General features: G+C 43.0%; 1 protein-coding gene across 2 annotated transcripts in view; it reads left to right on the plus strand.

Moving 5' to 3' along the window:
- Nucleotides 1-17,182, plus strand: part of LOC129708798 (transcription factor E2F3-like) — a 48,277-nt gene extending 31,095 nt beyond the window's left edge. For both annotated transcript variants that reach the window (XM_055654793.1, XM_055654784.1), the window contains exons 3-7: nt 5,970-6,189; nt 9,851-10,009; nt 11,101-11,215; nt 12,349-12,487; nt 16,671-17,182. In XM_055654793.1, coding sequence (XP_055510768.1) covers nt 5,970-6,189; nt 9,851-10,009; nt 11,101-11,215; nt 12,349-12,487; nt 16,671-16,945 — 908 coding nt within the window. In that variant the 3' untranslated portion in view covers nt 16,946-17,182. The remainder of the gene's footprint in view (nt 1-5,969; nt 6,190-9,850; nt 10,010-11,100; nt 11,216-12,348; nt 12,488-16,670) is intronic.
- Nucleotides 17,183-27,334: the final 10,152 nt, after the last annotated feature.

A 27,334-nucleotide genomic window follows, 5' to 3' on the forward strand; every position in this document is an offset into this window, starting at 1 on the left:
GGCGGTGCTGGCTCGAAGGCCGAATGGTCTACTGCACCTATTTTCTATGTTTCTATGAACCCCAAGATCCCATCTTTTATCCTATTCTTTTATGTAAAGCAGATTACTTTGCGTTTTCCTACATTGCATTCCATCTGCAATGTCCTTGTCTCACTCACGCAGTTCCTTGCTGGCCTCCTGCAGCATCTTGGCAGGCCTGCATTGCTGCAGAGTAATGCAATATCGCAATTGATCTCCAAATGTTCATTAGTTTTTGTCAATTGCGAGCAGTGGAGGTGCCAATCTGATCCCTGTGGCACTCGCATTAGTTACAGCCACCCAAACTGAACATGATCCTATTTTTTGTTTTCTCTACTATCATAAGACCAGAAGTAATAGGTGCAGAATTAGGCCATTGAACCCATCAAGTCTACTCCGCCATTCAATCATGGCTGATCTATCTCCCTCCTAACCCCATTTTCCTGCCTTCCCCATAATCTCTGACACCTGCACTAATCAAGAATCTATCTATCTCTGCTTTAAATATATCCTTGTATCTCAATAAATTCAATTAAAATTAAATCTGAATCTGAAATTCCACAGATTCACCATTCTCTGACTAAAGAAATTCCTCCTTATGTCCTTCCTAAAAGAACATCCTCTAATTCTGAGGCTATGACCTCTTGTCTTTGACTCTCCCACTAGTGGAAACATCCTCTCCATTATGTTCTATGTTCACCAATATATTTGAGTTTAGTTTTATATTTTAAAGGTACAGAGCGGAAACAGGCCCTTCGGCCCACCGAGTCCACGCCGACTCATGATCCCCGCACTATACTGCACACCAGGGGCAATTTACAATTACCTCCGAAGCCAATTAACCTCCAAACCTGTACGTCTTTGGAATGTGGGAGGAGACTGGAGCACCCGGAGATAACCCATGCGATCCCGGGGTATACGTACAAATTCAGTACAGACTGCACTAGTGGTCAGGATCGAACCGTGGACTCTGGCGCTGCAAGGCAGCAACTTTACCTCTGTGCCACCATTCCGCCCTTATATTTAATTTCTTTTCTTTTTTCTTTTTTTTTTTGATGGGTTGTATAGAGTACAATCTTTACATATCAGTTGTGCTACTGCAAGTAAGAATTTCATTGTTCCGTTTCCGAACAAATGACAATAAAGCATTCTTGACTTAACTTATTTTGGGCCTCCTTAAAGTCTAAATGAGCTGTATTTACTGATTCCTCTAGCCTATTCTGCTAGTTGCAGCCTCAAGAAAAAAATCTAATCCATTGTCAAACATCATTTCCTATGCATTATTCCATGTTGACATTGCCCAGCCTTCTGATTATATTGGTTTTCTGTGCAAAGATATTAGATGATGATTATCTTTGTTTGCCAGTGCCTGGCTATTGGTGTGTAAGTTTAGTGCTGTTTCAGACCATGTTATTTTTCCAGCAATCAATCTAGTTTAAATTCTTGTAAACTATTGTTGAAGACCATAACGTCGGTACCTGAAAGATGAAATAACAAATCCAGTCTGGTATCTAGGTTCCTTGTTTGTCAACTGTCTCTTGAAACTTTGTCCAGAATTTCATGTCCTCTATTCTCATGTTAATTGATATTGTGTTAATGAATGTTTAAGTCTCCTTATCCACATAAATTGGATGATATGACATGCTGAGGTTGCTGATTTAAGATTAGTTGTCTCCATTTTACCTTCCTAAGGCCAAAAATGTGCCGGTATTTGTTAAAGCAAAGATTCAAGCAAATGCTTTAAGGGGGAAAAAAAAACCAATTTTGGGATCTTCTGCCCATCTGTGAATCAGCTGCTCTGATTAGAATGTCTGTGGTAATTGAATTTAAAGCATTTTCCTATTTCCATTTATGGGATAATGCACAAATTGTGTTTGAGTGGGAGTTGTGAACTAAAGCCAGCTTGGTTACCAAATGGAGTTCACCTGTTTTTGGTTTGTGGGCCTATAGTGGTTCATTCGATTGTGTAAGTTGGCATTGCAGTGAGGTAGTGTATTCAGTATCAAGCTTGTACTGTTAGTTGATAGTATGGAGACTTCAAGTACAAGGAAGTCACTTGTCTCGCTGTACCTGTCCAAAGTTGAGGATAAACTAAGTACCGGCAATCGCTAGTTCTTTGTTTATATCACTGACGTTTTCCTCGACATTTTTATTAAATTCCCTTTTTCAAAGATACAGTTGCATTTGTTTCCTCTGCTTGTCAACAAAGCATTCCAGGTCATCCTAACACATTCTTTCTTTCATCTCAGAAGTTGGCCAGTTATCTTGTATGTGTGTTGAATCCTGGGTGACCAGAAGCTGTTTCTTGTTCAAGCTTCTACCAGTGATAGATTTTGACTGCTTTTAGATCTCCTTTTTTATCTTTTTCTCTGTTTAGTTTAGTTGAGAGATTTGATGCAGAAACCGGCCCTTTGGCCCAACAAGTCTAGCGCCGACCAGCAATCCCCGCACACTAACACTATCCTACACACGCTAAGGACAATTTACAATTGCACTAAGCCAATTGGCCTGCAAACCTGTACATCTTTGAAGTGTGGGAGGAAACTGGAGATCTCACTGGAAAACCCACGCAGGTCACAGGGAGAAAGTGCAGACAGCACTCAAGGATCGAATCTGAGTCTCTGGTGCTGTAAGGCCGCAACGCTATCGTTGCGCCACCGTGTCGTGTTATGGAGAGTGATTCCAGCCTAACGAACGTGGCCACATAATGTGGGTCTCTTGTCCTTGGCACCATTGAAATATATTTAACTGGATCAATTTATCCTTTCAAAGATCTACAAAACTATGCAACCTTTCAAGCTATTCCCATATCCCTCATTTTCTATTTTTGCATGGTATTTCCACTCCCTTGTATCAAATTTAATCTCTCCATCCTTAGTACTTGTTAATGTTCAGTTTCTCATTTCTCTTGGTTATATGTTATTGTCAGACTATGACATTTTATATTATCCATCCAAGGTCAGGTCATTTATTACATGTAGAGTAGAACAATACTGACCCCTAGGGGACAACACTGACACTTCCCTTGATGGTTTGCAAGGTCTCAACCCAAGATCCCTTTGCCTCCACAGATGCTGCTTGAACCACTGAGTGATTCCAGGAGTTGTTTTTTTGCTCCAGATTCTAGCAAATACAGTCTATTGTCTTCCTCCATTCTCATCTATGCCAAATTTTCCATCCATGATGACAAACTGCCTCATCTCATGAGCAGACACTGGAGAGAAGGGATGGGTGACGTTTTGGGTCCATCTCAATCTTGTGTTTCAGCTAATGTCTATTCATCAAAGTCCTTTTCAAAGTCTACGTGCAACATCAATTGTACGGCCAAATTAAAACAACTGGAGACGGGCACAAAATGCTGGAGTAGCTTGGCAGATCAGGTAGCATCCCTGGAGAAAAAAAAATAGTTTCCATTTTGGGTAGGAACCCTTTTTCAGACTGAAGTCAGAAGTCTGAATAAGGGTCCCAACCCAAAACATCGCCCCTTTTTTGTTCTCCAGAGATTCGGCCTGACCTGCTGAGTCACTCCAGCATTGTGTGTCTATCTTTGGTATAAACCAGCATCTGACGTTCCTTCCTATGCAGATGCTGGAGATCTGAAGTTAGTTTAGTCTAGTTTAGAGTTGCAGAGCGGAAACAGGCCCATCGGCCCACCGAGTCCGCACCGAGCAGCGATCTCCGCACATTAACACCATCCAATTTTTATACTTATAACAAACCAGTTAACTTCCAAACTAGTATGTCTTTGGAGTGTGGGAGGAAACCGAAGATCTCTGAGAAAACCCACGTGGTCACAGGAAGAGCGTACAGACAGCACCCGTCGTCTACCGCTCTACCACTGAGCCGGCCTTAAAACGGGGAAACATTAGAACACTCTTCAAGCCAAGTGTATCTGTGGCAAAGAAAGCAGAGTAAACATTTGGATGAAAGACAGAAGAGAAACGAGTGGAATTCTTTGTTTGCATACCATGCCAAGGTATGCAATAGTTGCCCATGAAGGGCACTTGCATAGTTACAAATCCCCCCCCCCGTTCAGGGTTGTCCCCCCCCCCCCGGCTCCTCCATTGTCCATTGTTCTTCATAGCAGTCCCCCCCCCCCCCCCCCCCCCCCCCCCCCCCCCCCCCCACGCTGGGTCCTCATTGCTCCTCCCCGTCCCCCACGCCGGGTCCTCCTTTGTTCCATCTCTCGGTAGCGGCGTCCTCACTTCCGCATGTCCGTCAGTCGGCGCCATCATCGACCGCTGCACCAACCTCTCCGCTGACGCCACCGGGTCCGCTCATCAGGCCGCATGACGTGGCGACGCGTCAGGTGAGGGCCCCACCGGCCGCTTCTGAAGGATTCCAACCTGAATGTACGTCTGTCCATTCCCTCCATGGATGCTGCTTGGCCCGCTGAGTCACTCCAGTGCTTTACTTTTTGCTTTTATCTTTCCCAGTTTTTAGCGGCCTTTGGTCTTAAGCAGTGTATAGAAACCACCTAACCTGAATGTTTTCAGCATTTGTTTTCATATCTACTGCCCCTCCCTCTTAAAACTTCCACATTATTTCATCGAAGAACTTAATCAATGGCATAGGGACTTCTTTGTACTTGAGAGAATAGAACCACAGTTTTTTTTTTAATGTTTAAAAAGATGAATTGAATACATCTGTTCTCTGAGACAGGCTGAACAGCTCTTTCTTTAATGTGGTAATGTGAAATACCAATGATTTAACATTCAACCAGGACAGTGCTGGTACATTCTGTACTCGACACCGTTAAAATGTTCATGCAAGTACATGGATATTTCATTGAGATTGGCCCCGTGTTTCCAAAATTTACAATCAAAAGATTGTGTGTTGGTAGTGCACAATTTCTAGGATAAATAATAGCAAATAAAAATGTTTAGTGTACTGAATTATCTTTGTCTTTTTGCACTTTTTAAAATTATATATACACACATTCGCACTCACTATTTGTTATGTCATGTGTGTCATGTCATGCGCATATATATATTTCGTGTGTGTGTGTATATATATATATATACACGCACGAGCACACACGTTTACACATACACATACATACTCATAAACAATAATAATGCAAAATAATTCAGCATATTAAAGTGGTATTTTCGTATATTATATTGCTTTTGCTTCCGACGTTTGCAAGAGCAGAAATATTTCCATAACTAAATTTCACTCTCCTTTCACTCTTCTGATAGGAAATGGTATGGTTATGAAATCTTAAACGGACAGTTGTGTAAATCATAGATAGATTGTCAATGTTTTCATACATTACATTTTTTTGTGTCTACTGGGAAAAATGTTGCTCAGATGTATTGAATTGCAATTTTTCTCATGTTTATATTTGGGGCTTGTCCCTTGTTAGTGTAAGCCCCATGAGTAAGTCAAAATTCTCCCACATCAATCTATCTACCACTCATCCTTGCAGGCAATTTACTTTAGACTTTGGAGATAGCAGCGCAGAAACAGGCCCTTTGGCCCACCGAGACCATGCCGACCAGCGATCATCCCCTAACTAACCTACACACCCTTGGGACAATTTTACAACGAATCAAAGCCAATTAACCTACGTCTTTGGAATGTGGGAGGTAACCGGTGCACCCAGCAAAAACCCACATGGTCATAGGAACACGCGCAAACTCCACATAGACAGCACCCACAGTCAGGCTCGAACATTGGTCTCGGGCATTGTATGGCAGCAACTCTACAATTGCACCACTGCTGCCCCATTTGAAGCGTTTTTACTGTGCGTTTGCTGTGACCACATTGAAGTCTGATAAATGAGGCTTTTGAGGTAGGTTAACTAATATCAGTTACGAACGGGCAGCTGCTAAGTACAAGGCACCTTGTTGGAAAACAGAGCGACAAAGTTTGAGAGTGACAATGTTTAAGTTTGCATTTCACATGGTGCGCGTCAGTGATGGTTTGCAATTCCTTCCTCACCACAGCTCCCAGGTCCCCATCGGAGAAGACTCGCTACAATACCTCGCTCGTCCCCCTCACGAAGAACGTCGTTCAGCTCTTAGGTCAATCACTAGATGGCGTGCTGGATTTGAACAGGGCTGCCGAGGTCTTAAACGTGCCGAAGCGAAGAATCTACGACATTACAAACGTGTTGGAGGGTATTCACCTCATTGAAAAGAAATCCAAAAATAATGTTCAGTGGATGTAAGTTCTCTCTTTAATTTCTGTTGCTGCACAATTTTCTAAAAAAACCTGGATATTTGCAGTGACTGAAGTTGAATTTTAATAACTCCAGCTTAGTTTATTGTCACGTCTACCCAGTACGCAAAGAGTAATTGTAATTGGAGTAATGACAATCTACTTGGTTTTGTTTTTTCATGTTACCAAACTCTCATGGGGTATTGCCACCATTGTTTCTTGTCCATTCTTAATTGCTCCTAAACGTAGAAGGCAGCTGAGTGTTGACCACAGCTCTGGGTCTGGACTTGCTTGTAGATCAGGCAGGATATAAATGGCTGATCTCCTTCCTTCTCTGTAGAACATTGTTTTTTAGGTTGGTATAGTGATTACACTTGGTGTTAAATTTGCAGATACATTTGCAAAACTTCATTATCAGTTTAGTGGTAGACAAAAATGCTGAAGAAACTCAGCGGGTCAGGCAGCATCTATAGAGCGAAGGAAATAGGCAACGTTTCGGGTCGAAACCCTTCTTTAGACTCCCTCCCTACCCATGTTCAATGTTCCCCAGCTCCGCATGGCGCGATTTTACCTTCTCCCCCAAAATCCACAAACCTGACCCATTGTTTCTGCCTGTTCGTGTCCTACTGACCTTATTTCCACATACCTCGATTCCATCCTATTCATCCCCACCCTCTTCACAACGCAATGGTCTTAAAATGAAACACTCATGTCAACAGTTGGGGTGGAAGAGGATTTAAATAAATTAACTTTGTTGTCTCTTTGTAATTCAAGGTGCAATAATCTTGCAGTAATATTGTACTATCAGGCAAATCTTCCGTGTGTGTCTTTACAATGGCTGAACAATGGGGTTCCTTCATTTTGCAGCTGTTTTCTCTTGCCTGCTTTTTTTTCCATCTTGTTTGCATGTGATTTGGATGTTATCTTGGCTTGTTAACTATACTACTGGCCTAGGGTACTTAAATGGATAACAGTGACATGCAGGATTCTTCGGCAAAGGGTGCAAGGTGTGATACAGCACGTGGAGAATGTGCAGAATCCACACTGACAGTACCAGAGATCCTGATTCAACTTGGGTCTCTGACATTGTGATGTGGTGTCGCTATGAGCTGTGTCACTGTGCTGTGTGCTCATACTAAAAATGTGCAAACTCCATGCAGTATCCGAGGTCAGGATCGTACCTGGGTCTCTGGCGCTGTGAGCCAGCATCTCTACCAGCTGTGACTATGGTGGGTCACACTCTGCATCTGACATTTGCACCGTTTGATAGCAATGATACTGTTTAAACTGATTCCAAGCATACTTGGTATGGAGCCTGTTTTAGACAACTGGGAGTGGCTTTCTCCCAGCTCTAGAATAGTGACAATGTGTAATTTATCCCGAGCCATTCGTTGATCTGCATGCATTGTTCTTTGTGCTGTCAGGCAAACAAGATTGAGTTTCTTGTATGGCGTCACTTGTACAAAATCAGCTTTGATTTTAGTTTAGTTTAGTTTATTGTCCCGCCTTCCGAGGTACAGTGAAAAGCTTTTGTTGTGTGCCAACCAGTCAGCGGGAAGACAACACATGATTACAATCGAGCCGAAGATAGGCACAAAAAGCTGGAGTAGCTCAGCGGGACGGGCAGCATCTCTGGAGAGAAGGAATGGGTGATGTTTTGGGGCGAGACCCTTCTTCGGAGCCATTTGCAGTGTACAGATACATAATAAGGGGATAAAATATAGTGCAAGATAAAGCCAATAAAGTCTGATCAAAGATTCAGGCTTGCAACTTTTTCTTTGTCCTTTCTGCCATCATCTTTTGTAATCACTGTCAGCTCGTGTGTGGAAACTTTCTGTTAAATTATAAAGGTATTGAGCTCTGGGCACATCTAATGATTTTTAAACACTGACATGCAGGATGGTTGATATTGAAAAGCAGTACGAATGAACTGTGATCTGTTCAAGCATACTTTTTGAAAATAAATGTTGCCAACTTTTTTTTGTTCTGGTGTTTATGAGGTTGGAGAAGGGCTGAATGGAAAGTTTCAATTCCCCGAAAGCACATATTTCATTCTTTAAAGAATGAGTGACGTTGTCTTGGTTTTGTCTAAATTCAAGGCAAGAAATCCAAGTGTGGTTCAAATTAGCAAGACTGCTTTCCCTTGTAATACAGCGGGGAAACATTCCCTTCGGCCCAACTTGCCCACATCGGCCAACATGTACCAGCTACACTAAACCCTGCCTGCGTTTGGCCCATATCCCTCCAAACCTGTCCTATCCATGTACCTGTCTGTTTCTTAAACATTGCGATAGTCCCTGCTTCAACTACCTCTGGCAGCTTGTTCCATACACCCACCACCCTTTGAGTGGAAAAAGATATCCCTCAGATTCACATTAAATATTTTACCCTTTACCTTAAACCTATGTTCTCTGGTCCTCAATTCCTTACTCTGGGCAAGAGACTCTACACATCTACTGATCTATTCCACTCATGATTTTATATGCCTCTATCAGATCACCCCTCGTCTTCCTGTGCTCTAAGGAATAGAATCCCAACATATTCAACCATTCCCTATAGCTCAGACCCTCAAGTCCTGGCAACATCCTGGTAAATCCTCTCTGCCATTTCTAGGTTGACATCTATCGTATAACATAGTGCCCAGAATGTTCAACAATGCATCTTCAGAAACATAGAAAATATGTGCAGGAGTAGGCCATTCGGCTCTTCGAGCCTGCACCGCCATTCAATATGATCATGGCTGATCATCCAACTCGGTATCCTGTACCTGCCTTCTCTCCATACCCCCTGATCCCATTAGCCACAGTGGCCACATCTATCTAACTCTTAAATATAACCAATGAACTGGCCTCAACTACTTTCTGTGGCAGAGAATTCCACAGATTCACCACTCTATGTGGGGGAAAAAAAAAGGTTCTCATCTCGGTCCTAAAAGACTTCCCCCTTATCCTCAAACTGTGACCCCTTGTTCTGGACTTCCCCAACATCGGGAACAAATCTTCCTGCATCTAGCCTGTCCAACCCCTTAAGAATTTTGTACGTTTCTAAAAGATCCCCTCTCACAATCTTCTAGATTCTAGCGAGTACAAGTCAAGTCTATCCAGTCTTTCTTCATATGAAAGTCCTGACATCCCAGGATTCAGTCTGGTGAACCTTCCCTATACTCCCTCTATGGCAAGAATGTCCTTCCTCAGATTAGGAGACCAAAACTGTACGCAATACTCCAGGTGTGATTAATAAAGCATTAACAGGATTGATAAATCTGCTATTCTTTGTGTTGATGTAGAATAAGTTCTGTGTAAAGATAGTGTGTGGGGGGGGGGGCTTTTGCCCACCAAGACCACGCTGACCATCTATCTCCATCTCCAGCTGACACTAGTTCTGTTATCTCACTTTCCCATCCACTCTGCCACACAGTCGGGGCAATTCAACAGAGCCCAATTAACCAAACAAACCTGCACGTCTTTGGGATGTGGGTGGAAACTGGAGCAATCCAAGTGAGGTCCAAATTTGCACGGTGTAAAAGATCAAAGAAGTTGCTTCCTTGAGCATTAAAACGATTAATGTAGACAAGAATGTTCTTTTTTTACATTTACTTTTTGAGACTGGGAATTGTGTTTCGGTTGGTTAATTTGAGTAATAGCCGCGGTGCTGCTCTGTCTCCTAGGGGTTGCAGCCTGACAGACAAGGACGGTCTGCTGAAACGATGCCAGGGACTCAACCGGGAGGTGGCAGAACTTAGCCTGAAGGAGAAGAAGTTGGATGACTTGATCCAAAGCTGCGCTATGGACCTCAAAAAGCTGACGGAGGACTCAGAAAACCAAAGATATCCTTGCTAAATTTCCCCCCAAATTCTCAACGGGTTTGCTAGCCGTGTTTTGGCCGTGAGGAGGTTCCACAGCTAATATGAAGACATTTCTCAGAAGAGCTGCAGAGAGATTGGAAAACATGTTGCGTAACAAGGTAGACACAAAATGTTGGTGTAACTCAGCGGGTGAGGCAGCATCTCTGGAGAGAGGGAATGGCCGACTTTTCTGGTTCGACCTGAAACTTAGCCCATCCCTTCTCTCCAGAGATGCTGCCTCACGCGCTGAGTTACTTCAGCATTTTGCGTCTACCTTCGATTTAAACCAGCATCTGCAGTTCTTTCTTACACATTTTGTGTGACAAGTTGACTTGGACTAGGCTCAACAGCTTGACTGATTTTGGTAGTCGATTTAAACGTAAATTAAGCGGAAAAGGGGAAATTTGCCAGACCCGGGGGAGGGGTGGGGTGGATGGCGGTGGGAAAGCACGGGAGTGGAACTAATGGGCTCGTGGGCTGAATGTACTTTTTGACTGGTAACCAGATCCAAATTTGTAAGACATCTTTGAAAATTAGATCAGTGAATGTTCCAGCGAAATGACGGATAAACAAGTAGAACACTGAGGAGAGAAAAAAATCCCATCTTTAATTCAGAGTGCCATCGTCCAAAATGAAAAGCGTAGATAAGTTGCTTACTTAAGTTTAAATTTATTATTGGCACTTGTATTGAGGTACAGTGAAAGGTTTTGGTTTGCAAGTCATCTGATCAAATTGGATAATGCTATACATAAATGCAATTGAGCCAAACTCTAGTACAATGTGTACAGCAATGGGGAAGACAATGTAGGTCTCGGCATCATAGTTCACCATTTCCAGAGATAAAGTCCAATATCTGCCATGAGGTCGAGGATAGTTGGACTGATATCTAGCTTATGCAAGGACTGTTTCGAAGCCTGACAAGATGGAAGATGTTGATGCAGAAGCTTTTTTAATTTTTTTTTAATTTTATATAAATGGGTGGAAACCACTTTAGACTTTCTTATTGACCTGCACTGACCGAATGAGAAGATTTGAATTGTGATGCTTGGTTCATTGTCCTTAACATCTACCACATTAAATTATGTAACATATCAAGACGTCAGAAAAATCCAGAGTTTTAAGGGCCAGGTGGTAATAGCTGTTAAAGCCCCTCCGGAAACCAGGCTGGAAGTACCTGACCCTTACGATGTAAGTCTGGTCTCAGAGTTGGCTGTGTGAGATTTTGATCAATATTTGTAACAGCAAGTGCTGATAATCCAAAATAAAATCCGAACATGATAAATACAAATCAGTGATGATGCAAAAAGGGCCTGTCCCACTTTCCCGAGTTATACACAAACTCTCCCGAGTTTTCCCCTTGATTCAAACTCTCAGAATGTTTGTAACGAGGCTGCAGGAGTCCGTGGATATAGCGTAGCGGCTCGTTATGCCAGCCATAGGTACTCGGGGCTGTTATTTTACTCGTGGACTCGTGGACATTTTTGATCGGGCTGGAAAAAACGTCCGGACTTACCTGATGACCCGAGTACCTACGGCTGGCACAATCAAGGGGAAAACTCGGGAGAGTTGGTGAATAACTCGGGAGAATTCGTGAATAATTCTGGAAAGTGGGACAGGCCCTTAACAAGGCGGGGGCGGGTCAGGCAGCATCTCTGGAGAAAAGGAATAAGGTGACGTTGAGAGTCGAGATTCTTCTTCAGACAGAGATAGGAGAAAGTGAACCAAGAGATACAGACGGTGATATAGTGATATATAGAACAAATGAAATATATGCAATAAGCAACGATGATCATGTGAAGGTGGATCCCACAATGGTCCATTGTTGGCTGTGGGCTAGGTGATAATGGGTTACAGACGGTGAATCTCAACAAGACGATAGTGAAATTAGTATGGGGACTGGATGAGGGCGGGGGGTGGGTGGGGGAAAGGCAGAGGGCTGGGCAGAGGGAGGGAGAGAGAGAGGGGGGGATGTAAGGGTGACGAAGTTAGAGAAGTCAATATTAAAGCTGCTGGGTTGTAAACTCCCCAAGCGAAATACGAGGTGGTTACTCCACAATGGAGGACGGAAGGTCAGTAGGGGATGGGGTGTTTTTTTTTGTTTTTTTTTGTAAAGCGTAGTCTATTTATGGCAAATTTACATGTCCCTCTGTTTGCATTGATCAAAACAGAAGTGATTGAGTTAAACTTTTGAGAATTCTTCATTGAAGTACATTTACAATGAAAAATTATACTTGGCCTATTGTTCAAGTGGATTGTGTTTGCCATCTATTTCCATATAAAATTCTAACTTTCTATGACCATTGTCTTTTAATTTCATTCAGAACTTGCAGATACATTTGTCGAGTACGAGGGGGCCGATCGAGGTTTATTTATGTCCCGATGATTCTGCGCCATCAAGTAGCCCAATGAAGTCCAGCAGCAAGGAACATTCTAGAAATATTTCTCAGTTACGTGTCCGAGGTACGCCCTATACAAAAATTACTGACGGAGAGAAGAGTGCGCATGCGATATGCTTCATCTTTTGTATTTGGCCTCGTGGTGAAGTCATTGGGAAATTAGTGGGGAAATAAAGGCTTGGTTGCAAAGAACTTGTGACATTTAGTGAAGAAATCTGGTGACAGTGCAACCTGGAGACCACACACCTGTGTTTGATGACTCGTGCCCAATGGGCCTGTCCCACTTAGGTGACTTTTTAGGCGACTGCAGGAGACAATGCAGTCGCCACATGTTCGCGGGTGGTTGTCGGGGAGTCGCCTTCATGGTCGTGAGGAGTTCCCGCATTCTGGGAACTAGTCACGGCCTCATTATGGTCTCCGTGAATTTTTCAACACGTTGAAAATTCTCGTGCCGTAGGTGGGTTGCCAGGAGGTCAAAGGTTCTTGTAGGTTGTAGCCGGTGCTGACCGGTGAATTTCATTGGCTCATTGGGGGGGGGAAAACGTAAGCAGTAGTTTTCAGAACCAAGGATAACCGACTGATAATGTTAAATGTCTGCCGAGCTTCACAGCCGTGTATCTCTGACTTCTTAAAAGTTGTCTGGCTTCTTTAAAGTTGTCTCCACTCCTTTTCCCTTCTCCCTCCATCTCCCCCCCCCACCCATTTCTAGGCACCATAATGTTGGGGAAACAGCAATGTCATGTATTTTGTTGCAAGCAATGCAGCCATCTTTAGCTTATGCTTGTTTTGGGGGTTAGTCCCCTTCAGTTTTCTCTTCAGCAGATAAAAGGCATGCTCAGTTGGGTTCAGATTGGGTGATTGATTTGGCCACTCAAGAATTGACCATTATATAGCTTTGAAAAACTGCTTTGTTGCTTTAGCAATATGTTTGGGATCATTGTCTTGCTTTAGATTGAACTACCGGCCAATGGGTTTTGAGGCATTTGTTTGAACTTGAGCAGATAGGATGTGTCTACACACTTCAGAATTCATTATGCTACTAACACCAGCAGTTGTAGCATCAATGAAGATAAGTGAGCCAGTACCTTCAGCAGCCATACATGCCCAGGCCATAACACCCCACCACTGTTTCATAGATGAGGTAGTATGCTTTGGATCTTGGGCAGTTCCTTCTCTCCTCCATGCCATCCTTGCCATCACTTTGATATCAAAGGTATCAAAGGCATTTTATTGGTCACATTCACATACACCAAGGTGCAATGAAGTGAAATGCTTTTTGCCATTTTGCAGCACACAAAGAAAGAATACAGACATAACACCAATGAGAGTCTTAAACACAAAGAACATCTGATATAAGTTGATCTTTGTCTCATCTGTCCACAAGACCTTTTTCCAGAACTGTGGTTGCTCTTTTAAGTACTTCCTGGCAAACTGTAATCTGGCCATCCTATTTTTGTGGCTAATGAGTGGTTTGCAGTTTAGCCTCTGTATTTCTGTTCATGAAGTCTTCTGCGGACAGTGGTCATTATCAAATCCACACCTGACTCCTGAAGAGAGTTTCTGATCTGTCGGACATGTGTTTGGGGGTTTTTCTTTATTATCGAGATAATTCTTCTGTCATCAGCTGTGGAGATCTTCCTGGGGAGGGACTATGTATAAACACAGCTGTAATTTCTACATGGTGAAACCAAAATGTATAAAACCACTCTTTAATAAAATTTGACAATGTGCACTTTAACCACATGTGATTTTTTATTTTTCTTAAATTGCACTACCTTTCTCTTCAGGTTTGTGCATAGCACAGTACTTCGTTAGTTATAACCTCAAGTAGTATGCTAAAGGATTTCTTCAAACACAAAGATAAGACTCTATACTGGGAGCCCCTGATCCAATAAGTCTGAAGAAGTATCTTAAGAGGCAAATTAATAAATGATGGGTCTTTGTCCCAAAAATTATGGAGGGCACTATCTTTTTTGCAGAGGAAGGGAAATTGTGAGGAAATTGGTGTAGGAAGGAACTGCAGATGCTGGTTTAAACCGAAGATAGACACAAAAAGCTGGAGTAACTCAGCCGGACAGGCAGCATCTCCGGAGAGATGGAATTGGTGATGTTTCTGGTCGAGACCCTTCTTCAGACTTATTGGATCAGGGGCTCCCAGTATAAAGTTTTATCTTAGTGTTTGCAGAAATCCTTTAGCGTGCTACTTGAGGTTGTAACTAATGTGGTTCTGCCAGGTTCTGTGCTATGCACAAACCTGAAGAGAAAGGTAGGCATTCATTCTTGAAGATACTGCTCACCCATTATATTTTTATCCGATCTAGTGAAATCTCAGACTGGGTTGTTGCTTTCTAGACTGCTATTCCCTTTGTCTTGTGTAGCTATCTCCTTTGGAGATAAAACAATTAGTTTGCTCTGTACCTCGGTTTGAGCTGTAGGAGTTTCAGTACCATGCTTTGGCAAAAAATAATTTTTGCTTAATATTCTTAAATAAAATAAGACCCTTTTTAGTGCAAGGTATTTATTGATCCCAACCTAAATGGTAGGAATAGTTTACACAGCAAAATAATGTTATTTCAATTCATTTTGTCTTGATATTATTAAGAGACATAGATTAATGCAGTGTAGAAACAGGCCCTTCAGCCCAACTCGCCCACACCGGCCAACAATGTCCCAGCTACCCTAGTCCCATGTGCCTGTGCTTGGTCCATATCCCTCCAAACCTGCCCTATCCACGTTCCTTTCCAACTGTTTCTTAAACGATGGGATAGTCCCAGCCTCAACTACCTCTGCTGGCAGCTTGTTCCATACACCCCCCGCCCTCTGTGTGGAAATAGTTACCTCTCGGATTCCTATTAAATCTTTTTCCCTCACCTTGAACCTATGTCCTCTGGCCCTCGATTCCCCGACTCTGGGTAAAAGACTCTGTGCATATACCTGATCTATCCCTCTCATGATTTTGTACACCTCTATAAGATCTCCCCTTATCCTCCTGCGCTCCATGGAATAGAGACCCAGCCTACTCAACCTCTCCCTATAGCTCACACCTTCTAGTCCTGGCAACATCCTCATAAATCTTTTCTGAACCCTTTCAAACTTGACAATATATGATCTATGTTCACATTTCTGATGTGCTTTGAGCTTGCACTGTTGACATTCTCAGTGGTGAATTTTTTTGCTTTCCTTTGGACAAAGTTCATCTGTGCAGAGATAGCCTCTGGTAGACAAAATGGGCATGAGCAAGACAGTTTGCTTGAAGGCGGCCAGAATTTAAACCTCTGTTGTATATATTTCAACATGTAGATCCTTTGCTTAAAGCTACATGATCTTGAGTGTCCTTTGCTTCCATCCCTTGCTGAAGTAGTTGTTCAGGTCCTTCACTGCTGGACCTGTTGACACAAGGAACTGCAGTTAGTCATCACACACAGAAACAGGCCCAACTTGCCCCTCTTGTCTAAGATTTCTCATCTACACTAGTCTCACCTGCCTGCATTCGGCCCATATCCCTCTATCTTTCCTATTCATGTACCTGTCCAAATGTCTTTTAAATATTGTAGTAGTATTGGAATTGTGCGGAGATCTCAAAGTGCTGGAGTAACTCAGCAGATCAGGCAGCAGCATCTCAACCTAAACCCACTGCGTTATTCCAGCACTTCTTCGTCTACCTACTCTGTCAGTTTCATTTATTTTAAGAAAAATATTCACTCGAATTGTTAATGACCTGAGTTCGACACACAATGCTGGAGTAACTCAGCGGGACGGGCAGCATCTCTGGAGAGAAGGAATGGGTGACATTTCGGGTTGAGACCTTTCTTGAAGGCCACAGTTTAGGAATAAGGGATAAGCCATTTACAACGGAGAGGAGGAAACACTTTTTCACCCAGTTGTGAGTTTGTGGAATTCTCTGCCTCAGAGGGCGGTGGAGGCTGGTTCTTTGGAAAGTTTAAAGAGAGAGCTAGATAGGGCTCTTGAAGATAACGGAGTCAGGGGATATGGGGAGGAGGCAGGAACGGGGTACTGATTGTGGATGATCAGCCATGATCACATTGAATGGCAGTGCTGGCTTGAAGGGCCGAATGGCCTACTCCTGCACTTATTGTCTATTCAGACTTAATACACCTGGTATTGTGGTTATTCGCTGGGTGAATAACTCATAGCTGGTATAATTGCATTGAAATGGAAGTGGCGTGTGTTCTTGAAACAGTTAAAAGAAATGAGACTTGATTATTTTAATTTGTCCTTTTTGGCAGATTCGGACATTTCAAATGGGACACAGCATGGAGACGATCCGGGCTCACAATATTCTTACCTATCACCATTGAGCTCATTGAATAACCTTTTGCAGCAAACTGAAGATCAGATTTCAACGCCCATGGAAGAGGAAGGACTGTTTGTAAATTTGTCCCCGTCACTATCTCAGGAAGATTACCTGTTGAGCATTGGTGATAAAGCAGGAATCAGTGACCTGTTTGATTGTGATGTTGATAGGTTTTTCTCGGTGGAAGGTTTTTATGTAGGTAATTAAGTGCCCTTCGATATTACATAATTGCCGGTGTGGACCTGAAAACTCGATACGAGGTTGGGTGCTGGTGAGTGAATGGAAATCTGCTTCAGTTACAGGAATAGTAATAGAACTTTTTGCTGGTAAACCCACAACCGGATGTGTTGACCGTAAGTCTATATCGGCTACTGAAATGATTTACATTGGTATTTTATATAAATTATGTATAAGCATGAAATGAAACTTCACTATTGAGCATCATTTCTGTCTGGTGTGGTTTTTTGTTTTTTTTTGGCCTTGAACATACACAATGGAACTAATCATTCAAACATTTCAAATCCCGGTTAGCAATTTGACCAGTCTTCCAAGGTTGATTGATAAGTTGTTGAAATCCTTTTAATTGAGGTGTGCAAGAAAACAATCTGCGAGAAGGGGCTGTCACTGTGCTGGCAATGGACAAAAAGCTGGAGTAACTCAGCCGGTCAGACACCATCTCTGGAGAAAAGGAGGTGACGTTTTGGGTCGAGACGTTTCTTCAGACTGAAGGAATCTGAAGATGGGTCTCGACCCGAAATGCTATCTCTTTTCTCCAGAGATGAGTTTCTCCAGTATTTTGCATCTATCTTCGGTTTAAACAAGCATCTGCTGCTCCTTCCTACACACCCCACTGGCAGTGCTTTGTCCTGTAATTGTGCTTGAATGTACTGGTGTCAGTGTGTACATGGATTGGTAAACCTGCTTTTATTCTGCGTCACCTTAGGGAGGAGGAGGGGTGGTGGTGGTGGGGGGGGGGGGGAGAGAATAAATCTTCAGATAGCAATGAATCCATTTTTTAATTTTTTTTTAAATTGTGGGTTTGATTATTTTTAAATATTAAAAAAAAAAAAACCTGCTGTTACTTGAAACCTGGAATAAAAATACCAAACTGCTAGCAAAACTCAGCAGGTCAGATAGCACCTGTGGGGAGAAGAAAACGGTTGATGTTTTGGGTTGAAGCCTTTCCGTCAGGTTGGGTATAGTTTCTTTAAAAGGCTGAGGACTTGAAGGGGTTGAGGGGCAGTGCAGCGGTTGAGTTGCTGCCTCGCAGCAGCAGAGATCTGGGTTCGACCCTGACCACGAGTACCGTCTGTACATTCTCCCCGTGACCTGCTTGGGTTTTCTCCGGGTGCTCCGGTTTCCTCCCACACACCAAAGACGTCCAGGTTTGATGGTTAATTGACTTGGTGAAATTGTAATTCGGGGTGTTGGTGTTAGTGTACGGGGATTTCTGCTTGGCTCCGGTGGACTGAAGGGTGTGTTTCTGTGCTGCATCTCTATACTAAACTAAAGCGGGGGTGGGTTTTAAACAAAGGAAAATCCAAATTTACAATTGTGGCATTAACTAGCAGCAGTCCCGTTTGTTCTTTGTGTTACCTGTGCTTCCTATTGACCCATCTCTTTGCCTCCCAGTGCAGTGCTGACCCATTCGCAAAAGTAAAATCTGGCCAATACCATGAGACGATCTTCACCATGATTTTACTTCATGGAGAATATGTCTTCCTGTTACTCTTATCATGTTTGCGGTGCAACTGGCCAAGTAAGAGATAATTGAGATAAACCCATCCTACTGAACTCAGCAGAGTGTCTGTCCCAGTCCAAGTGCATGGGAGTGTTGCTGAATTTATGGATTGGATTTGACAAAGTGCTTAAAAATAGCTTGATGAGTAAAAACATCCTGCTTCATTGACCCTGTAAATGTGTTTATGCATTTTTCAATGTGGATATTGGAATCCTTGGACCAAAGACATGGTTAGTTAAGAGATCAGTCATCTTATTGCGCTTGGAAAGGTTTTTGTAATTAACCTGATCCCTGTTAACAGGAACCCTGTGCAGCAATCATTCTCCCAAGTCTTCAGCACCTTGATTTCAAGCTCGGAAGTTGCATTGTAGACATGATATTGATCTAGCTAATCAAAATGTCATTGCCCGGAGGAACACGTCATCATTTGAACAATAAATGCAGTTACTGCAGATGCAGACATCATGGTTGGTGGAGGAAGGAAAGAGAATGGGCTCCCTGCTCTCTTGGGAAGAAGCAGTGACTAATGTAGAACCAAGTCATGAAGACTACCTTTGAATGTGGTATATTTGACCTGCCATTTGTTTGCACGGTCAGGAGTGAAGCTGTGGCTTTCCTCATGAAGGAGGGGATAGATCAACTGAGGGTTGACATGAGTGAACTACATTTTTATATCTGATGGTCAAATTCATACACTTCCTTGATGCTTGTATCGCAGCAGTTTGGATGGGACAATGAATCTCCAGCTCAATGAAGCTTAATGCAAAAGTTGCACATGCAAATCGATGCCTTCCGGACTGGACAACTGGAAGTCCAGTGTGATATATGGACTTTGCCATTTGACAAAATTGTTGGAGAAGGAGATGAAGTTTGATGTTAGGAGTAAGAATGTGTTGTTTTTATTTGTGTATTTTTGGATGTGGAGGTATCACATCCTGAAAGAAATTACTACAAATATACCATGCCCTTGGATTGCGAGGGAAGCCATATTGAACACTATTTTCCTAAAACGTAGTCCTGACCTTACTGATCCCTAGCGGATTTTGCTTATCTATTAATTTTGCATGTATTGAGTATTTCCATATTTTTGTCATATTTTGAAGGAGACATTTTTTTCCAAAGGAGGAAAAATAAATGAAAGAGACTTTTTCCAAAGGAGGAAAAATAAACAACTTACCTTTGAGTTACAACTTTAACATCTTGACATCTATTGTTAGGTTTTATGGTATTCTTGTGCCCATCTTTGAAGCTATCAAATTGGCATGCTTTTCACTACCAAGAAGGGGAGTCTTACAGCATGGAAATAGCCCTTTGTCCCATTCGCTTTGTGGAGACCATTAAGTATCCTCTTGCTTTAATTCCATTTTATTTTTTCTGCATTTTCATCATTAACTTGCCGCAACATCTTCACCACCACCATTTTTTCCACTTGCTTGCAGGCAAGACAATTTATGAAGTGTTAACCTGAAACAGCATGAAAACAGATCCTTCGGCCCGCGAAGTCCATGCTGACCATCAATCGCACATTCACATTTGTTCTGCTATTCCACTTTCTCACCACTTCTTACGAAATAGGGGCAGTTTACAGTGGTCAATTAACCTGCAAATGCATCTTTATGCCCCTGTCCCACTTGGGAAACCTGAATGGAAACCTCTGGAGACTTTGAGCCCCACCCAAGATTTCCGTGCGGTTCCCAGAGGTTGCAGGTAGTGGAAGCACATAGGGAGACTGACAAAACCTCCAGGAACCACGCGGAAACCTTGGGTGGGGCACAAAGTCTCCAGAGGTTTCCTAAGTGGGACAGGGGCAGTAGGATGTGGGAGGAAACTGAGGAAGCCCACAGTGGCAGAGAGAACATGCAAACTCCACACAGACAGCACCCAAGGTCTGGATTGAATGCTGTTCTGTGAAGCAGCAGCTCTCTGGGCAAATTTCACACAGGCAGCACTGGAGGTCAGTATTGGACCTGGGTCACTGAAGCTGAGGCAGCTACTTTAGTATCTGTGCCCCTGCTTTGGCTGTAAAGTGTGCTGAACCTTCAGGGGATGCCGATGTATTACATCTCTATCCTTGTGTCAACTGTTTGCAATAAAGTAATACCAATGAATCACATCATTTGAATTTGAACATTTGAATTGTATTTAATGCTTTATAAAAACATTCCTCCATCTTCAATGCCTCTGCTGTGGAATGGACATTTGCTAGTCGGGTCAAAAGTCACGGTGGTGCTGGCACACGGGTACTCTGCCTTTGAGTTTAACAATGTTAAAATTGTGTGTGTCCTTATTCTGCCAATGTAGCTTCCTGCTTTCCTCACTCACTATCCATCCAGCCCCACCCCCAACAACACTGCATCAGTTTACCAACTTTGCATGCCCACAAGGTGGCACAATGGTGTAGCGGTGGAGTTGTTGCCTTGCAGTGCCAGAGACCCTGGTTTGTCCTGACCATCTGTGATGTGTGTACGGAGTTTGTACCTGCTCCATGTGGCCGGGTGGGTTTTCTGCGGGTGCTCCAGTTTCCAGCCGCACCCCAAAGATGTGCAGGTTTATAGGTTGATTGGCTTCAGTAAAATTGTAAATTGTCTCAGGTGTGTAGGATAGTCTGGGGTGATCGCCGGTCGGCGTGGACCCGTGGGCCGAAGGGCCTGTTTCTGCGCTGGATCTCTAATCTAAACTACTAAAGCTCCAAGGGTTTACTTCCTTCATACCATGTTCTTTCTGAGGAAAACCTTTGGCTGTTTATGATCTCACTCCAGTAGCTACATGTTCTTCTGCCTAGTACGTAATACAGTATTGGTTCAAACATACAGGGATATCCATTATGATTTATTTTTTTTGTGAATGGTTTGATGATTTGGACAATGTTGTTGGTAAACACAAACTGGCGCAGGTTTAATTTTTTGTCCACTACCCACAAAAAAATCGATCTATTTAAAATTTTAATCTTCACAGGCATATCCAAAAAATGTTTTGGGTTCTGATCCTTTCAGACATATTCCAACTTTCTTCCTTTTGAATAAAGGCCCAGAACTTTGGCAACCTTGATTTATGTTGTTGCATTTGAAGCTGTACAGTCAGAATCCGGCGTCATTTAAGCTGTGTAAATGTGTACAGAAAGATCAGTGTAGGACGATGTAAAAATGAACTAAAAGCATAAATGTCCAGCACTGACTCTTGTGAATAGAAATCATGAAAAAGAATGATCTAATATTCTATTTAATTACTTCAGTGGTATTCATTGTTCTGCCTCTTTGCACATGTTTATTCACCACCAATGCATTTTTGGATTTTTCCGAAGTTAAGGTGGTTGCTGCCACTTTGTATCCTTGTAAAGTTTGGATCACCTACAATTGTAACACTTTTTTTCAAGAAAAGGTACTGATTCACCTTTGAGATGGATGCTGGTTAAAAGATTTGTACATAACATTTATAAAGTGTGCATCACACGTTAAACCTGCAAAATAGCAGCACAATTCTGCATTGTGGTCGTACATTGAACATGTTAAACATTTTGAGCTTTGTGGAGAAGCTCCCCTTGAATTTCTAATGTTTAAACTTAGATCAGTGTGAATAAAATATTTGAATTTAAATGATGTATTTCTCTGAATTTTGTTTAGACATTTATGCATGTTGATGGGCAAAAGATCATTGGGGACGACTTGGGGTGAGATTAATTTGGGGCATGTGCCTAACTTGCTGACTGTACTTGGGCATAGTGTAAAGGGCAACATGACGATTCCTTCGCTGAGTTACTCCAGCATTTTGTGTTTATGATACCTTCTTTGGTTCTGATAGTTCAAAGTTTTTGGAAAGATTTGGCAATTTTTGGCCTGCTAAAATTACGGACTTTAATCTTTTAAATAATATTTGGGACATTCAACAACACTTTGCACTAAATGGACTAATTTTGAAGTGCACAATAAAATATGCAGGAGTAGCAATCCATACCTTCCTGGGTGTGTTATGATTCAACAGTGCGATGGCTGATGCTTACGGGCCTGTCCCACTTGGACGACCTAATCCACGAGTTTAGAAGACCCTCGCCGAGTTGAAAAAAATGTCAAGGTCGTGTTGACTTGCCGAAGTAAAAGACATCCTACGACTATGTCTATGACCTCCCTCGACCTAAGACCAACTACGAGTGGAAAATGATCAAATGGTAAAATTATGTCATGTTCGCTTTTTTTTCTCGGGCCAGTTACAGACCTACGACTACCATCACGACCTACCTACGAGTAAAAAGAGTCAATTTTTTCCATGCCGACCTTTTTTTTTAACTCGTGGACATTTTTTATCAGGCTGGAAAAAACACTGCGACTTACTTGACGGGAAAGGGTGCCCAAGCATGAGGAAGTTACAAAGACTACCTACAACCTTGTGGCGACCATGCTGCGAGTAGGAGTCAAGGGCAGACTCGGCAGAGGTCGCCAATTAGGTCGCAAAAGTGGGACAGGGACTTTAACTTGCCATTTTTCAGCACAATTCCTTTACCCTTCGATGCTGAGATTTCTGGAGATGCAAGGAAGTACAAATGCTGGAATCGTGAGCAAAAATCAAATAACTGATGAGTGAGATGTAAAGCTGGAGGAAGGGATATGGTGAGAGGGGATCCTCTTTCTTTATTTGATGCCCTTTTGACTCTGGCCTCTTGTCACTTCACCATCTGCCAATCACTATATCCATCTATGACGTGCCTGTCTGTGCCCCATCTCCCCACTCTTGTTCAGATTCTCTCTCCCTACCCACCCCCCACCCCCTGGAAGGATGGTCTTGATTCAACATCATCTGTCCATTTCCCTCCACTGGTGCTGCCTGACCTGCTCATTTTCTTTGTATTTTGCAATACATTTTTGGATATCGCTTTCAATAAACTTGAGTGAATCTCAGTCTTGCACCTTTTCATCCGGAGATTGCGACTCTTAGTTCTGGACTCATTAGCCAGGGAACCTTCAAGCCCTAGGGGAATGTTGTTGACTGACATGTGAGTCTGATCTACTCAAATTCCCCTCATGACAAAACTACCACTGCTGGACCCAGCCTCTCAAATATTTCTACTTCCTCCGTCACTTCTTGGGTAAGGAGATAATAACTAAATGATAGTTTAGATGTTGGCTCACCAAGGTCCTGTTCAATTGCTGTATGACTTCCTTACCTCTGTATTCAAATCCTCTTGTCATGGCCACAGAGTGGCCTGACTTGCCCACGCTGACCAACATGCTCTAGACTACTCTAGTCCCGCATTCTTGCGTTTGGCCAGAAACTTGTCATATCCACATGGCCAAATGTTTCTTAAACCTTGTGATCCTCCCAGCCTTAACTACCTCCTTCAGCAGCTTGTTCCATACACCTATCTGTAAAAGAATAAAGTTACCCTTTGGGTTCCTATTAAATCTATCCCCTCCCTCACCTTAAACAAATGCTCTCTGGTTCTTGATTCAACTGCTTTGGGCAAAAGACAGTGTATTTACTCGATGTATCCCTCTCATGATTTTGTACTCTTTGAAGATCCACCCTTCATCTTTCTGCGCTCCAAGGAATAAATTCCTAGCCTGCTCAACCTATAGCTCAGGCCCTCGTCCTGGTAACATCCTCATAAACCTTCTCAGTACCCTTTGTCCTTTTCACACCTTACACTTCCTTATCTATGTAAATCCCTTTCCCCAGACATCAGTCTGAAGAAGGGTCTCGACCCGAAACGTCACCTATTCCTTCTCTCCAGAGATGCCGCCTGTCCCACTGAGAGCTTTTTGTGTCTATCTCCCAACTTTTATTCTCTGTATTCTGACTGATGAAGGCCAATGTGCAAAAAGCCTTTTTGACCACCCTATCTACCTGTGATGCCATTTTCAAGGAACTATGTACCTGCACTCCAAGATCCCTTTCCCCTACAACACTCCCCAGAGCCTTCCATTCACTGTAGGTCCTGCCCATGTTAGACTTTCCAAAGTTCAACAGTTCAACACATTTCCCAATTAAATTCCATCAACCATTTCTCAGCCCAACTCTTGTAATAAAGGCAAACGTGCAATTTACTTTCCACACACTTGCACCTGCACAAGCACGCAAGACAGAGATAGAAAGATTCTTGATTATTACAGGCGTCAGAGGTTATGGAGAGAAGGCAGGTGAATGGGGTTAGGAGGGAAAGATAGATCAGCCATGATTGAATGGCAGAGTAACTTGTTGGGCCGAATGGTCTAATTCTTCTCCTATCACTTATGACCTTATTACCTAATGTGTTGGGATGGATATGAAAATGGGATAGAACTACAAGTGGTCGATGGTCGGTGTGGACTTGGTGGGCTGAGGGACCTATTCCCATTTGCTCTAGCTCTAAACTAAATCACCAGATAATTGGGTGAGTATTGAGATTGAAACCGCTATTACGATGCATGAAGTAACTAGACTATCCTTATGCCATTGCATTGGATATCCTACTCTACCTGGCAGTAAATGGGGCTGTCAGTCTATGTTTCATTGGTTGCTATCCTGTGAACGAAGATGTGAGTCCCGTATAAACGCCTGCTTTTAAACTTAAATAACTGGCCGATGGTGGCTTTTGACAATGTACGCTGGGATTTGGTTGTTCCACTTACAATTTATGGGGCGGAACGGTTGAGATGCTGTCTTACAGCGTTAGAGATCTGGGTTTGATCCTGACTGCGGGTGTTGTGTGTATGGAGTTTGTATGTTCTCCCTGTGACTGTGCATAAAAGTCACAGATTGGAAAGGTTTGGATGAACATGGCGCAAGCGCATTCAAGTGAAAATGTGGTCAGTCATGGATGAATTGGCAGAAGGGTACATTTTCTTCCTTTATAGATCTATGACTGTGTGGCTGGAAGAACATCTCAGTGAAAGACACACTTTGATCTGCCTTAAGTTCATTGATCTTCCAAGAGACGTTCATGAGGGGTCGCTGCCGACTGCCACAAAAGACGTTAACTATTTTCTAAATGGGGAAATAATTCAGAAATTGGAGTTACATAGGGACTTTGGAGTGCTGGTGCATAATTTCCAAAAAAATTATTTTCAAGTCAAATCAGTAGTAAGGAAGGCAAATGCAAAGCCTGCATTTATTTCGAGAAGGCTAGAATACAAAAACTGATGTAATGCTGGGGCTTTAAGGCATGATAAGGCAAGAACGATTGGGTTAACATATGAGCATTTGAAGGCACTGGGCCTGTACTCGCTGAATTTTAGAAGGATGAGGAGGGACCTCATTGAAGCTTAGCGAACAATGAAAGGCCTGAATTGAGTGAATATGGAGAGGATGTTTCCACTAGTGGGTGAGTCTAGGACCAGAGGCCGTCACCTCAGAATGAAAGGACGTACATCTATAAGGAGATGAGAGCGAATTTCATAACTTCTCGGAGTGGAATCAGGCCATTTGGCCCATCTAGTCTACTCCACCGTTCAATCATGGCTGATCTATCTGTCGTTCTCAATCCCATTCTCCTGTCTGCTCCATAATCCCTGACACCCGTGCTAATCACGAATCTGTCAATCCCTGCCTTAAAAATATCCATTAACTCGGCCTCCACAGCCATCTGTGGCAATAAATTCCACAGATTCACCACTCTGACTAGAAATTCCTTCGCATTTTCTTTCTAAAGGTATGTCCTTTTATTTGGAGGCTCTGGTCCTTGACTCTCCCATTAGTGGGGATGGCGAATCTGTGGAATTCATTCCACAAACGGCCACGAAGTTTGTCAATGGATATTTTAAAGATGGAGATTGACAGACTCTTGATTAGTACAGGCGTCGGGGGTTATGAGGCAAAGGCAGGAAAATGCGGTTGAGAGGGAAACTTAGATGAGCTAAGATTGATTGGTGGGCTAGGCATGATGGCCGAATGGCCTAATTCTGCTCCGAGAACATGGACTTATTTCAGCGTACTGCAGTACATGCTGAAGGACGCACTGAAGTGCAGTGTAGCCGCTGCAAAGGCTCCATGGGTACGGACCACTGTCAATGCTCGTTTCTCTACTGGTAATGGAGGGGCTGGTGTGGAGGTCCCTCCAAAGGTTGAATCACCCACATGAATGGTGATGGTGCTTTTGCCCGTAAAGATGTGCTAAAATGGGAACCGAAGGAAATGCAGATGCAGGAATTTTGAGCAAAAGAAAATAATAGACTATCTTTGAAACATCTCTCCCCCCCTTTGATCTGTCTCCATCACGGGACGGCCAATCGAGTGATGTCTACTGCAAACCCACCTCCTCCCATCCTGCCTCTTGCAAAGATGCTGTCCCCCATTCTCAATTTCTGTCATCTGCATCTATTCGCAAGATGAAGCTTATTATTCCAAGACTTCCGAGGTGTCCTTTTCTTGGGTATGTTTTCTCACCTCTTCTCCCCCTCGGGTTATAGATGGATCCCTCAGCCGTGACTCCTCTCCCAGACGGAACAAGGATAATTCCCCAGGTCCATACCATTGACCCCAACATCCTCTGCATCCATAATATCGGCCACCTATCAACGTCCATAATATCTGCCACCTATCTATTTTTTACATATGATTAGCTTATTTTTTTATCACAATTTCTCTCGGAACCCTAGCGCTCCGGGGAACCCTGGTTGAGAAACGCTGCTTGAGACTGAAGAAGGGTCTCGATCCGAAACGTCGCCCATCCCTTCACTCCAGAGATGCTGCATGTCCCAATAGATAATAGGTGCAGGAGTAGGCCATTCGTCCCTTTGAGCCAGAACTGCCATTTACTGTGATCATTGCTGATCATCCCCCGCTGAGTTACTTCAGCATTTTGTGTCAGCCTCCAAACCTGTATGTCTTTGGAGTTTGGGAGGAAACCGGAGCGCCCGGAGATAAACCCAACCTCTTGTTGCTCTTTA

The sequence above is a fragment of the Leucoraja erinacea genome, chromosome 2, assembly GCF_028641065.1.
Source record: "Leucoraja erinacea ecotype New England chromosome 2, Leri_hhj_1, whole genome shotgun sequence".
Classification (NCBI taxonomy): domain Eukaryota; kingdom Metazoa; phylum Chordata; class Chondrichthyes; order Rajiformes; family Rajidae; genus Leucoraja; species Leucoraja erinaceus.